Source organism: Balaenoptera acutorostrata, chromosome 15 (genome assembly GCF_949987535.1).
Source record: "Balaenoptera acutorostrata chromosome 15, mBalAcu1.1, whole genome shotgun sequence".
NCBI classification, from domain to species: Eukaryota; Metazoa; Chordata; class Mammalia; order Artiodactyla; family Balaenopteridae; genus Balaenoptera; species Balaenoptera acutorostrata.
In genome coordinates, this window is record NC_080078.1 from 83,682,149 (window position 1) to 83,694,955 (window position 12,807).

The following is a 12,807-nucleotide window of genomic DNA, read 5'->3' on the forward strand; positions in this document are numbered from 1 at the left end:
GGCCCGGCGGAGACGGCGCGCAGGCGCACTTGCTTCGTAAGGCCCCGGAAGTGATGGAGGCAACGGCCCGCCACACCCGCGGCCGTTCTAGCGCCCGCGGTGCTCTCCGGATCTGACATTTGTCCGTGAGGCAGCAGTCCCTTGGCGTCAGGGTTGTCGCGTCGGAGATAAAGTCGGAGGAGGTGAACGAATCTCTAAAACGCCCCTGTAAGATGGCGAGAAGGGCAGGAGCGAGTGGGGTCAATCGATAGCGCAGCGCTCGGCGCGATGCCCTTTGTGCGTGCGCAGTGAAGGTGCGCCCGGAGCGATCGATCGGGCAGGATTCGCGTCTCCATTTTTCTAGGAGAGAGCAGGAGACCGAGAGAGCGGGACGAGCCGGTATGGGGGAGCCCGGGGTGCGTGGAATGGCGGGTGCGGTCGGCTAGCGCTTTTGGGGCACCACAGGAAAGACGCGGGCGAGGCGGGAAGAGTCAATAGTGAGCGGGGCGGCATGCGCCCTGAGTTGCCAGGCTGGGCCTGCACTGATCCTCCTCTTCCTCAAAGGCCTTTCTTTCACCCTCACTCCATCCTTCGCTGGCCTCTAGCTCGGGATCATAGCGGAGCGTACGGTGAGGGGGCGTTTGTGTTCTCGCCCTGGTCTTCCTTCCAACTACGGGTACAACCAGTCCTGCACCGGGTTCTTCCTGTCTTCGGGCCGCAGACCCTTCACCTGCAAACTGGGGGCGGTAATTAGGCGCTTTCTAGCCCAGCGAGCGGACGTTCTATGGGAGTTGAGAAGCAGGGCTCGTCCTCTCTTTTCCTGTTTTAATTTCTTGGTAGCCCTATGATGCGCCTGGCACGAGTGAAGGATGGAATAGTGGTTAAGCTCTGGTCTCTGGGGTGGGTAGTCCTGGTGGCCACTTTAACCTTGGACGAGTTACGCAGCCACGTTTTACTTGCGGTGTTTCCTAACCTCTTTGAGCCGGTTTCATCATCTCTGTTGTGTCCTCGTGTTGTCCACACAAGCATGGATTTATGTATATTTGCTTAATACCCATCAGTAGAGCACAGTGAGAGCTTAGGCTCTGGGTTAGGATCCAGGCTCCGCCATTTACAAGCTGTTGGATCCTGGGTGAGTTAACTTTCCTGTGCCTCCGGTTGCCCACCTCTAAAATGGGATAAGCTGAAGATTGAATGACGTGATGCATATTAGTTGCTTACACCATGTGTGTTATATGCGGAATGTCTAATGAATTTTAGCTAGTTTATCATTAAGTCTTTAAGGAGCAGTACACGCAGCGATTAGAACAACACTATCTCTGGAGTCAAACCGCCTGCGTTCTAATGCTGGTTCCTCCAGGCACTAGTTCTGAGATCTTGGGCAAGTTATTTCCCCTCCTCACCTGTAAACAAGATTACTGGACCTCCTTTATAAGATGTTGTTGAGGATTGAGATGAAACATGGTAAACACTTAGGAAACATTGGCTATTCTTATCAGTAGCCTCAGTAATTCTCCAGAGAGCCTTGGGTAGTTAAAAACACTGTTCCCTGCCCCTTTCCTACAGCACCTCCCACTTTCAGAATCACCCCTGTGAAGTGGTGTTAACTGCCCACTCGCCGCCCTTCTTTCTTACATTTTTCTCTCTCTCCTGTGCTCTGCCTTCCAGTTTTCTTCTGTGCCACAGCTCCCTGTCTGCCTGTGACTTTTATTCTTTATGGCTGTTCCCCAGCTCCTGCAGCCTTCCGATACCTGTACAGATCTACACGTGTACAGACATCGATTTTTTAAAAAATTTATTTATTATTTATTTTTGACTGTGTTGGGTCTTCGTTTCTGTGCGAGGGCTTTCTCTAGTTGCGGCAAGCGGGGGCCACTCTTCATCGCGATGCGCGGGCCTCTCACTATCGCGGCCTCTCCTGTTGCGGAGCACAGGCTCCAGACGCGCAGGCTTCAGCAATTGTGGCTCACGGGCCCAGTTGCTCCGCAGCATGTGGGATCTTCCCAGACCAGGGCTCGAACCCATGTCCCCTGCATTGTCAGGCAGATTCTCAACCACTGCGCCACCAGGGGAGCCCCAGACATTGATTTTTATAATCAGATGATCTAATCATGCCAACCAATTGGAGTTCTTTTTTTTTTTTTTTTTTGCATAAACTGGAAACCATCTGTAATTTTCTCTTTTGCTTTCTGAGCCTGAGAGAGAACTTAAACACTTGTAAATCAATCTAAATGCACAGTCCTTCCAATTTTTCCATTTTTTATAGTTATTTTGGCCATATCCTATTTGTCAATATTTTATTCAGCAATGCTTTCCAAAGTATTCTGTAATTAAATTATGTAATGTAACAAGCTCGGTTGCCTTGAAACATGTTTTAAGAATGACCATAACTGACATTAGTAAACATAACAGCTTAGCTGGTGGAAACAGTAGTGTCTAGACATCCAACAGTAGCAGCTGTTGTACCTATTGCAAGTATTAGCCAGGGTTTCATTAACAGAAGAAATGGACGATTCTGGGATAGCAGTAAAGAATAAAAATTGCAGGTGGGTAATTTAGCAGAGAAAAAATGTTCATGAAGAGAGGTTCTACTGTAAATATTGGCTAACGTGATTTGAACCATTTCTGTGTGCCACTGTGCTCAATGCTCTACATGTATCATCTTGTTTAGCCTTCACTGACTTATTTAACAGCTGAGGACCCTGATCTCAGAGAAACATAGTTGCTGACCAAAGGTAATGCTGATAGAGCTGGGATTTAAGCCCTGGAAAGGCTGACCAGATTCCTGTGTTGCTTCTGTGGTTTACTAGTGCCTCTGCCCCTCATCATCACCTGTTTTCTCTCTTGCAGCTGGCAGGGAAATTATCTTCCTCTTCTCCAAGATGTACAGAACCAAAGTGGGCTTGAAGGATCGCCAGCAGCTCTACAAGCTGATCATTAGCCAGCTGCTCTATGACGGCTACATCAGCATTGCTAATGGCCTCATCAATGAAATCAAGCCTCAGTCTGTCTGTGCACCCTCGGAGCAGCTCCTGCACCTCATCAAACTAGGTAACTTGTGAATGCAAATTCATTGAGCCCGTGACAAGGCTTCAGATGTTTTTCAAGATTACTGCCCTTTAGTTTTAGTGCCTAGTATGTGTCGAGCACAGTGCTAGATACTGCAGGAGAAAGCAAAGTCCAGATTGTGAAGGTTTTGAGCTGGTTCTAGCCTCAGGATCTTTATATGAATTATCTGGAGCTTTCTGCCATTGTATTATTGACTTCAAGTCTCAGCTCAGATGTCGTCTGAGAGTCCTCATTTCTTCTAAGATAACCCGAACATCTTCCCCGTACCTCCCCAAGTGCTCTAAAACAACAATCCCATTTCCTTCATAACAGAATCACTGTCTGAAATTTTCTATATTGTTTTGAGTTTCCCACACAATCCATACCACCTGCCAAAAGACTGCAAGTGGTTTTGGTTTTAGTTTTGGTTTTGGTTTTCTTTATTTTTTTGGCTGCGTCAGGTCTTAGTTGTGGCACGCAGGCTCTTTGTTGTGATTTGCAGGCTTCTCTCTAGCTGTGGTGTGCGGGTTTTCTCTCTCTAGTTGTGGCGCGAGGGCTCTGTAGTTTGCAGCACGTGGGCTGTCTCGTTGCGGCTTGTGAGCTCAGTAGTTGTGGTGCCCAGGCTTAGTTGCCCCGCGGCATGTGGGATCTTAGTTCTCCAGCCAGGGATAAACCCTCATCCCCTGCATTGGAAGGCAGATTCTTTACGACTGGACCACTGGGGAAGTCCCAGACTGCAAGTTTAATAAAGATATTGAACCTTGTCTTGTTCAACAGTGCATCCAGGTGCTTGCCTGTGTCATAGAAAGCACTCAGTAAAATACAGAATTGCCAAACATATTTATACTCTTTGACTTGGCAGTGTAAACTGTTAGAATTTGCCTGAGGAAATAAAATGAATTCCACTGAAATGCCCAACAATATGGAATTGGTTGTCCATGTTCTCATATTCATAAAGTTAGATCCAACAACATGATGTGGGTGAACGTTTATTACGCTGGCAAGGGGTTTATTCCATATGAGTAAATGACCGAGTATGTCACACCACGTTACATATTGTGATTTTATTTGTGTTTTTTTTTTTAATTATTTATTTATTTATTTATGGCTGTGTTGGGTCTTCGTTTCTGTGCGAGGGCTTTCTCCGGTTGTGGCAAGCGGGGGCCACTCTTCATCGCAGTGCGCGGGCCTCTCACTATCGCGGCCTCTCTTGTTGCGGAGCACAGGCTCCAGACGCGCAGGCTCAGTAATTGTGGCTCACGGGCCCAGCCGCTCCGCGGCATGTGGGATCTTCCGGGACCAGGGCTCGAACCTGTGTCCCCTGCATTGGCAGGCGGATTCTTAACCACTGCGCCACCAGGGAAGCCCCTATTTGTGTTTTAAGAAATGAAACAACTGTGTGCGTGGAGAAAGGTCCAGAAGAATTCATACCACCGTGTTAACAGTAATTATCTCTGGGTGATATAATACAAGGTTATGTTTATTTTTTTGTTTATCTGCATTTCTGATTTTTCCTATACTAATAAAAATTGTTTATATATGTCAAGTTATTTTTCAATTTAAAATGCATTTTCTTGATAAACTTCAGTTTGTTTAAACCTCAACATTCTTTCAGAGATGTTTCACTAATGTTATTATTAACAATATATCTGACTTAATGAGCTTCAGAGCTGCTACTAACAGATCTCAACACTAAAAATATGAAAATTCGGAATGGCGAAAAATGGACAATTTAACTACAGAACTGCTGTTTTTCAGTTTCTGTGGTTGTGGTTAAAGTAGAAACTTTTGGAGGCAAGTATCTGGGGAGGTGACTTTACCTGCTGGAGCCTAACCTGCCACAACGCCTGTTGCCTTACAGCGTTGTCACTGTGCGTGCACCCAGGTCACAATACATAACTTTGTACGGTATTAAGTACCGTGCAGCTCCGGGAAAGAGTAAGTTGACATCTGCAAACACCTTTCCCAGTTTGGATCCAGAACTTTGTCCTGTCTTTTTAAAATAACGTTTTTTCATGCCCTTAATTTTTATTCCTTTCAGGAATGGAAAACGATGATACTGCAGTTCAGTATGCAATTGGTCGGTCAGATACAGTTGCCCCTGGCACAGGAATTGACCTGGAGTTTGATGCAGATGTCCAGACTATGTCCCCAGAGGCTTCAGAGTATGAAACATGCTACGTCACATCCCATAAAGGACCATGTCGTGTAGCTACCTATAGTAGAGATGGGCAGTTAATAGCTACTGGATCTGCTGACGCTTCCATAAAAATACTTGACACAGAAAGAATGTTGGCCAAAAGTGCCATGCCAATAGAGGTAAAAATCCTGGTAATATACTTACCATTTGCCTTTTGTTGTTCATTCTTGGGAGAATGAGAGCATAGTTTAAACCAGTTTTAACTTAGCATAGCTGTAGAATGTGTACTTTGAGCCAGACAGATTTTACACTTTGAGATTCTCTTCTCTTCTTGCTGGCCTAGGTCATGATGAATGAGACTGCACAGCAGAACATGGAAAACCACCCAGTGATTCGAACTCTTTACGACCACGTGGATGAAGTCACGTGTCTTGCTTTCCACCCAACAGAACAGATCCTTGCCTCTGGTTCAAGGGATTATACTCTTAAATTATTTGATTATTCCAAACCATCTGCAAAAAGAGCCTTCAAATACATTCAGGTTAGGAATGTTTGGAAAGGAGCTGTATGCATTTTTTTTTCCTAAATACAATGAGCTATCGTGTGGCTCTTCTCTTTTTAAAAGTCGTCTCAGTGGTCATCCTAGAAATAAAGAGGACGCAGCAAGGACGCGGCGCCCGCCGCAAATGGCACGGCTCTCGTGCTGTCACGCGCCCACTTCCTCTGGCCAGTCAGGACGGCTGCCGGTCACAGATACGGTTCATAATCCACATCACTCTTTAAAGGTTGCAGATTCCTATTTAAAGACAAAACACAATGAACTTCTCTAACTTAGGGGAATTAAAAAATTATTCAGTTGAAATTCTCGGGTGTTTGCTGGAAAAGCGACATTTGGTGCTCTGTTTTGAATATGCAGTTCAGAAGTACTAATGTTTTAGTAGTGGCTTCCACCTCAGTATTTGGAGCCCTGGGACAAATTAAAGAAACTATTCTTATAGTTTATTTTTATTCATTAATCATATGTGAATGTGTCATAGATTGATAGTATTCCCTTCTGAGTTTACCCGCTGTTTATGTGCAAATGATGAAGCTCACCTGGGATCTTCGGAATAATCTCACCAGTAGATAGTTTCGGAAATCTGTGTTCAGATGGTCCTTTTGTGTATTCCAGAAAGTTCTTTGTTCTTCTCTTAGCTGCGTCATATCTAGTCACTGTTTTATGGATTCTTTGCATCAGCCAAATATTCTCCACATTTCCTCTGGGTTTAATTGTTCACCACTTGGTGTCTTTCCCAACAGGAGGCCGAAATGTTACGCTCCATCTCTTTTCATCCTTCTGGAGACTTTATACTTGTTGGAACTCAGCATCCTACTCTTCGACTTTATGATATCAACACATTTCAGTGCTTTGTCTCTTGCAATCCTCAAGATCAACACACTGATGCCATATGTTCCGTTAATTACAATCCTAGTGCCAATATGTATGTGACTGGCAGCAAGGACGGCTGCATCAAATTGTGGGATGGTGTTTCAAATCGATGCATCACAACTTTTGAGAAAGCACACGACGGTGCTGAAGTTTGTTCTGCCATTTTTTCCAAAAATTCAAAATACATTCTGTCAAGTGGAAAAGACTCTGTAGCTAAACTTTGGGAAATATCAACAGGACGAACCCTGGTCAGATACACAGGTATGTGAGAAGTTGATATTACTTCACATTTCTGAGGCATTTTAGTTTCCAGAACTCTCTTTTAGATCCTCGAACTAGATCCACACAATCTATGTGAATCAAACAAGAGGCAGAGCTGGAAATAGAACCACAGTTTCTTAACTTTGCCCTTCTCAATATGTTAACAGCTAAAATTAGACCTGATTCCATTCAAGTAACACTTGAGAATTAGATGGTCTGTTTGTAGACCCATGGCCTGCCCACTTCCCACAAAAACATGAAAGCAGTCCAGAGAAGAGACTCAGTAAGTGAGAGGAAAGATCTTGGCTCAGGCCTGAGAGAGGAGAAGGAGCCCCCAAAAGAGACCCCAAGTGTTCTGAACCTAGATATAAAGTGGGCCCTTCAGACAGAAACACAAAATTGTTAGTCTGATTGTCTAATTCATGTTGGTCTCTAATTGCAGCAGTTGTGCCTGTGAGCTCTTTTTATGAGATCTGTTTAAATTTATCCTATCACTAGTAGTCAGTGTTGGTCTAATTATTTGATAGTAAGTATTAAGATATTGTGTTTCATTCTTCTGCTCCTTGTAGCAGCAAAGGCTGTTTGGTAGAAAACTTCAGCTTAGCTTCCTCTGTTGTGAGACGTTTGTGTCATACACTGAAATTGCCGTGACCAGAACTTTACAACTCACAAGAAAACGACACTATTGTAAGGGACTGCTGGGATGTTAGTAAGTGAAGAAAATTGAGGAGTTGGTGACGTCTGAACCACTAGGGTGCAGCATAACCTACCATAGATTTATCTCATTGTAACCAGAGTCTGCTTCCTGCCATCTCTCTGGCTTCTGGTGTAGATGGTATCGCTAGCAAGTCTTTGGAAGAGTCACTTTTGTTTTATGAAAGTTTGGGATGCTTTATGGTTATATGTGGCTGATTGGTTTGTTTTTCTGGAGAATTGGGATTTGATTTAAAAATGAGATTATAATGAATTTATATGCAGATTCCCTCTTTTTCTAGTTCACGGTTAAACAAAATTAAATGCTGGCTAGGGAAAAAAAAAAAAATTCTTAGCATAGGTAATAAACATAGGTCAGACACTGCTCAGTGAACCCCAGAAAAGATGACCAACTTCACTATAAACCTAAGAAATGAATATGGAAGTATCTTTTTGCTCATCAGATTTCAGGAATTTAAAAGATTGGTATTATATAGTATTGATAAACGTTTCAGGAAATCACATATTGTTAGGAGTATGATTGGTAAAATATTTCTGAAGGGCAGCTTGGTGTCATATTATCAAAATTTTAAATATATATATTTTTGACTTGCTAAATTGTTACATAGCCTTTCACGGCATGCAGCCTTTAAAAATAAATACTTGGGCTTCCCTGGTGGCACAGTGGTTGAGAGTCTGCCTGCCAATGCAGGGGACACGGGTTCGAGCCCTGGTCTGGGAGGATCCCACATGCCGCGGAGCAACTAGGCCCGTGAGCCACAACTACTGAGCCTGCGCGTCTGGAGCTTGTGCTCTGCAACAAGAGAGGCCACGACAGTGAGAGGCCCGCGCACCGCGATGAAGAGTGGCCCCCGCTCGCCACAACTAGAGAAAGCCCATGCACAGGAACGAAGACCCAACACAGCCAAAAATAAATAAATAAATAAATAAATAAAATTTTTAAAAAACCACTCAGTAATGTTTGTTGAACACTTATACTGCAGAGCTGAATGGGCATTACACCTCATTTTAATCCCTGCAACATCTTGTGGGCAGGTGCTGTAATTATCCCTGCAGAGCCAGAGGAGACAGTTAAGGCCTAGGGATGTTAAGTCATTTGTTCAAAGTCACATCGCTAATAAGTACTGAGTCCAGATCCAGCACCAAAGTGTGTATTTTTATCTGTTAAGCTATATTCCCTCTTTGTAGGTCTCCACCACAAACTGTTGAATAAAAACTGTATGCCGTATGCCCTGATTTATATAAATTACAAATGAGTATACAATGCACGGAGATATTTGGAAAAGATATTCATCAAAATGTTGACTCTGTGTAAAATTATCAGGCAGTTTTTTTTAATAGTTCATATAATACTTGAAACATAAAATATGCTTTTTTTAATTCATGGTCAAAAAAAAAAGCATAGAGTTTCCTCTTGGAGAGCAGCTGTTCATCCATCCCAGTGATTCTGGGCCTAGGAAGTTAGTCCTAAAGAAATAACGTGTTCTGTACCAAGAATGTTTGTCACAATAGTACAGTTGGATACAAACTAACTGCCTAGCAGGAAAAGAATCATTACCTAATGGTGCTTCCAAACAACAGGATCCTTTGCAGCCAGTAAAAACACAACATATCCAACATGAAGTTAGATAATGTGGCAACACTTGTGTATTTTTTTAAGGTGTTTTTATGCCTAAAAATACATCAGAACATTAACAGAGTTGCATTAGGTGGCGTGCCCAAAGGTGATTTTCTTTTTCATACTTTTTTTAGAGTTACCAAAATTGCACAGTAAATGTGTATTACTTCAACAATTTTAAAATGCAGTTTTTACGTCAACAGAGCTAATAACAAAAGTAGAACAGTCCGGGCTCTAAGGTGTGAACTGGAAAGCTAGCCCTGGTGCCCAGGCCTTAACCTCTCGGTCTCTGCACAGGCGCTGGCTTGAGCGGACGGCAGGTGCACCGGACGCAGGCCGTCTTCAACCACACGGAGGACTACGTGCTGCTGCCCGACGAGAGGACCATCAGCCTCTGCTGCTGGGACTCGAGGACGGCCGAGCGCCGGAACCTGCTCTCACTGGGCCACAACAACATCGTGCGCTGTATCGTGCACTCGCCCACCAACCCCGGCTTCATGACCTGCAGCGACGACTTCAGGGCGCGGTTTTGGTACCGGAGGTCAACCACGGACTAGAGCCGCTGCCGGCGTTCAATAGGGTTCTTTTCTCGAGGACTCTGCCCCTCCTTCCCCTTGTGTCCCGTCATCAGCTTCAGTAGTAAGTCATTGTACCATCTTTGGCAGTTGTGCTGCCACCTCTGCGTCCTTCTGGGATTTGTATGAAAGAATCTTTTTTTACCTTGATGGAGAATCATGGTGGAAAAAGTTGGAATCACAGATCTGTGCGGTTGTTCTGCAGTCACTGATTATTACAGTGTGATTTTCATCGGTTTTGTAAATACAGGACTTGCTCTTTCCCTTGATCATTTGAAGAAGGATAGAGTATTCAAGTGCTTTCTAGATCTCAAGTGGATCTGTCATGAGGAATGTTCATTTGGATATTTTGTCAACTTTTGTGCCTGTTTTACATCCCCTTTGTACGTTTCCTTTCAAAATACATTTTGGCAGATATGGGGGCATATGGCTCTGAGAATCAAGAGTTTTATGCCATATTAAAACCATTTTAGAAAATCAATAGTATCAGTTCTATCCTAAAGTGACGACGTTCTGATAATCAAGTTCAGATCTGCGACGTTACTGTTGACACATTTTTCACTTCAGTGAAAGTAGTGGCCAGCTTTTCCTGAAGATTTATAGGAAGTATATCTCCCATCACACGTCCCACGTTATCCTTTCACAACCTAAAATGCTTGTCTTCAGTAAATGTGTTCTGATGAGATGATTACCGTTTGATAGGAAACATTGAAAATACATCCAGTGTAATCACAATTTGGTGAGCCCGCTGTTGCTCTCATCATCAGGAATGATGACTATCGATTGACTTTGTTCTTAGGTAATTTTAAATCTTATTTTTCAGTTCCCTTCAGCATGAGCCATAGCTACTCATCGTGGATGCACCCAGCAGTTGCATTCTCAGAAGATTTTTTTTTTTTTTTTTTTTTGGCAATTAACGAACTAATACAGGTTTTCTTGTTCTTGAAACTTTTTAGGCAGTGACAGTAGTTCTCTGGATTCAACTCTAGCTAGGTCAGAGAGCCCTGAGCTCCCCTTACAGAGAGAAACTTTAGTTTATCATTATCTCCCACTACAAATACCCCATGGTCTGGGTAGGAGTACCTAGAAATACAGTCTGAGATCATTTGATAAAGATACTAAATATATTAAAGTAATTGGTTTATGTTACAGGAATTTTATAGTCTTCTGAAGTTTATTGTATAAAAATTGTGCTTTAGACATCATCCTTAAGGATCATTTTAACTCTTTGGTCTATAAAACCATTTTCAGCATTCTTAACATGTTAAGTCACAGGTTTTAGTTCAGACTTCCAAAGAGCTATATTATTTGGTCCGTAGTGAGTTTAAATTTATTTTGTGTTCTCATTCTGCGGTATTTGAGCTTGGCCATCTGTGGGTGCTGTTCTTGTACGACCGAAAGAAACCTATTAAATAGAAACAAGGATAACCGGTTCTACCCCAAAATTACCAACCAAAACTACCCACATTTTCCAACTTTCAGCCTATGAAACTGTAAAGCAAAGGTTCAGCTTTTCTGCTTGTTCTCTCTGGCACATGCACTGGGATGACCACACTGCACTCCTGATACAAGTTCCATTGGACCTTTTTAACTGCTCATGAATTCAGATGATACTGCCTACTTCTTCCAGCTTTTGGAACAGTCTCAGCAATAGAGCTGTAGTTTCAGGACTTCTGTTTACAAGATCAAGATGCTTTTGTGTGTTTCCAAAATAGACTTCTTTTTAAATTTTTTTTCTTTTAAAAATCACATTAATGTTTGAAAATGGTGTAAATGCCAGGGATATTACATGGACTTGGTTTCATCGCATCATTAATTGTACCACTTAATTATCCCACATAACACCCTGACATTCAGATGGTGAGTGATATCCAGTTAAGATAAGAACTTATAACTTCTATGTTATTTTTTAAAGACGTGATTTCTAAAATAAACTTTTTGTATATAATGGTAATTTAAAGCTAGTTTTTTTTTTTGTTTTTTTTTTTTTGGAGCTTGCCGTGAATGTTTCTGTATTTGAACATAAGCTCTCGAACAGCAGTTGTGACTTTGGACTGACACTTTTCACACTGTTTCTTTAGTGCTTTGTTCTAGAAGCCAGATTTTCGTAGCTTAATCACCTTTAGCTGTATATCTTTGCTCTTCTACGAATGTAAAATTTTTAGTATAATTATTTCTTTTTTTTTTAATGGAAGTTTTTTTGTTTTTTTTTTTTTAATTTATTATTATTTATTTATTATTTATTTATGGCTGTGTTGGGTCTTCGTTTCTGTGCGAGGGCTTTCTCTAGTTGCGGCGAGCGGGGGCCACTCTTCATCGCGGTGTGCGGGCCTCTCACTATCGCGGCCTCTCTTGTTGCGGAGCACAGGCTCCAGACGCGCAGGCTCAGTAGTTGTGGCTCATGGGCCTAGTTGCTCCACGGCATGTGGGATCTTCCCAGACCAGGGCTCGAACCCGTGTCCCCTGATTTGGCAGGCAGATTCTCAACCACTGCGCCACCAGGGAAGCCCTAGTATAATCTATTTCTTTAGATCATTCAGAGAAATCTGGGTTTTGCCTTAAGCTTTGGTTTCTCTTAGGAAAGGAGATGTTGGGGTTATCTAAGTCTCAGCTCTGTTGAGGCAAGTCATTTCCAGGCGATAGCTTCCTTTTCTGTGATTGAAGAACTTTATCAAAATCATCCCCAACATGCACTTCAATCACTGAACATCCTTTTTTAAAAACACATGATACAAACAGAATTGGGGGGGAAATATTTACTTCTTGGGGGACACTTCTGCTACTGAAAAAAACAGCAGGCCAGACACTCTGAGAACCCTTTCAGTACGAACCTGGATAGAATTTGTTTTTAATCACTAAGTAGATAGCTGAGCTAGCAAGAAAGGGGGTTTCTGAGGCAGACCCCACACAAAGCACCAATCCAGAGGATTAACAGTGACAGAGCTGCCGGTTGCACCAAGGACATTTGTCAGTCCCTTGTAGCCTAAAGATTTCTGGGCTCTGAGTCTTCACGGGGTTTGGAACTTTGATCAAGACCCAGAAA

The 12,807-nt window shown here is 42.9% G+C and overlaps 1 protein-coding gene across 4 annotated transcripts; it reads left to right on the forward strand.

Moving 5' to 3' along the window:
* The first annotated feature begins 34 nt into the window (after nucleotides 1-34).
* On the forward strand, nucleotides 35-11,712 carry CSTF1 (cleavage stimulation factor subunit 1). Of its 4 annotated transcripts, none has more exons than XM_007185270.2 (6): nucleotides 35-182; nucleotides 2,830-3,030; nucleotides 5,069-5,346; nucleotides 5,511-5,708; nucleotides 6,467-6,857; nucleotides 9,487-11,712. In XM_007185270.2, exons 2-6 carry the CDS (start codon nucleotides 2,862-2,864, stop codon nucleotides 9,744-9,746), a joined length of 1,296 nt encoding a protein of 431 aa, XP_007185332.1. In that variant the 5' UTR covers nucleotides 35-182; nucleotides 2,830-2,861; the 3' UTR covers nucleotides 9,747-11,712. The 4 variants fall into 4 exon arrangements, with proteins under 4 accessions (XP_007185332.1, XP_057384414.1, XP_057384413.1 ...); XM_057528431.1 differs by having other exon boundaries at nucleotides 37-395; XM_057528430.1 differs by having other exon boundaries at nucleotides 37-378.
* The last annotated feature ends 1,095 nt before the right edge of the window (nucleotides 11,713-12,807 follow it).

Coding starts and splice junctions, on each gene's coding strand:
- CSTF1 (XM_007185270.2), top strand. CDS start 2,862: ATGTACAGAACCAAAGTGGGCTTGAAGGATCGCCAGCAGCTCTACAAG. Junction 5,709..6,466: donor GAGCCTTCAAATACATTCAG/GTTAGGAATGTT, acceptor CTTTCCCAACAG/GAGGCCGAAATGTTACGCTC. Junction 6,858..9,486: donor AACCCTGGTCAGATACACAG/GTATGTGAGAAG, acceptor GTCTCTGCACAG/GCGCTGGCTTGAGCGGACGG.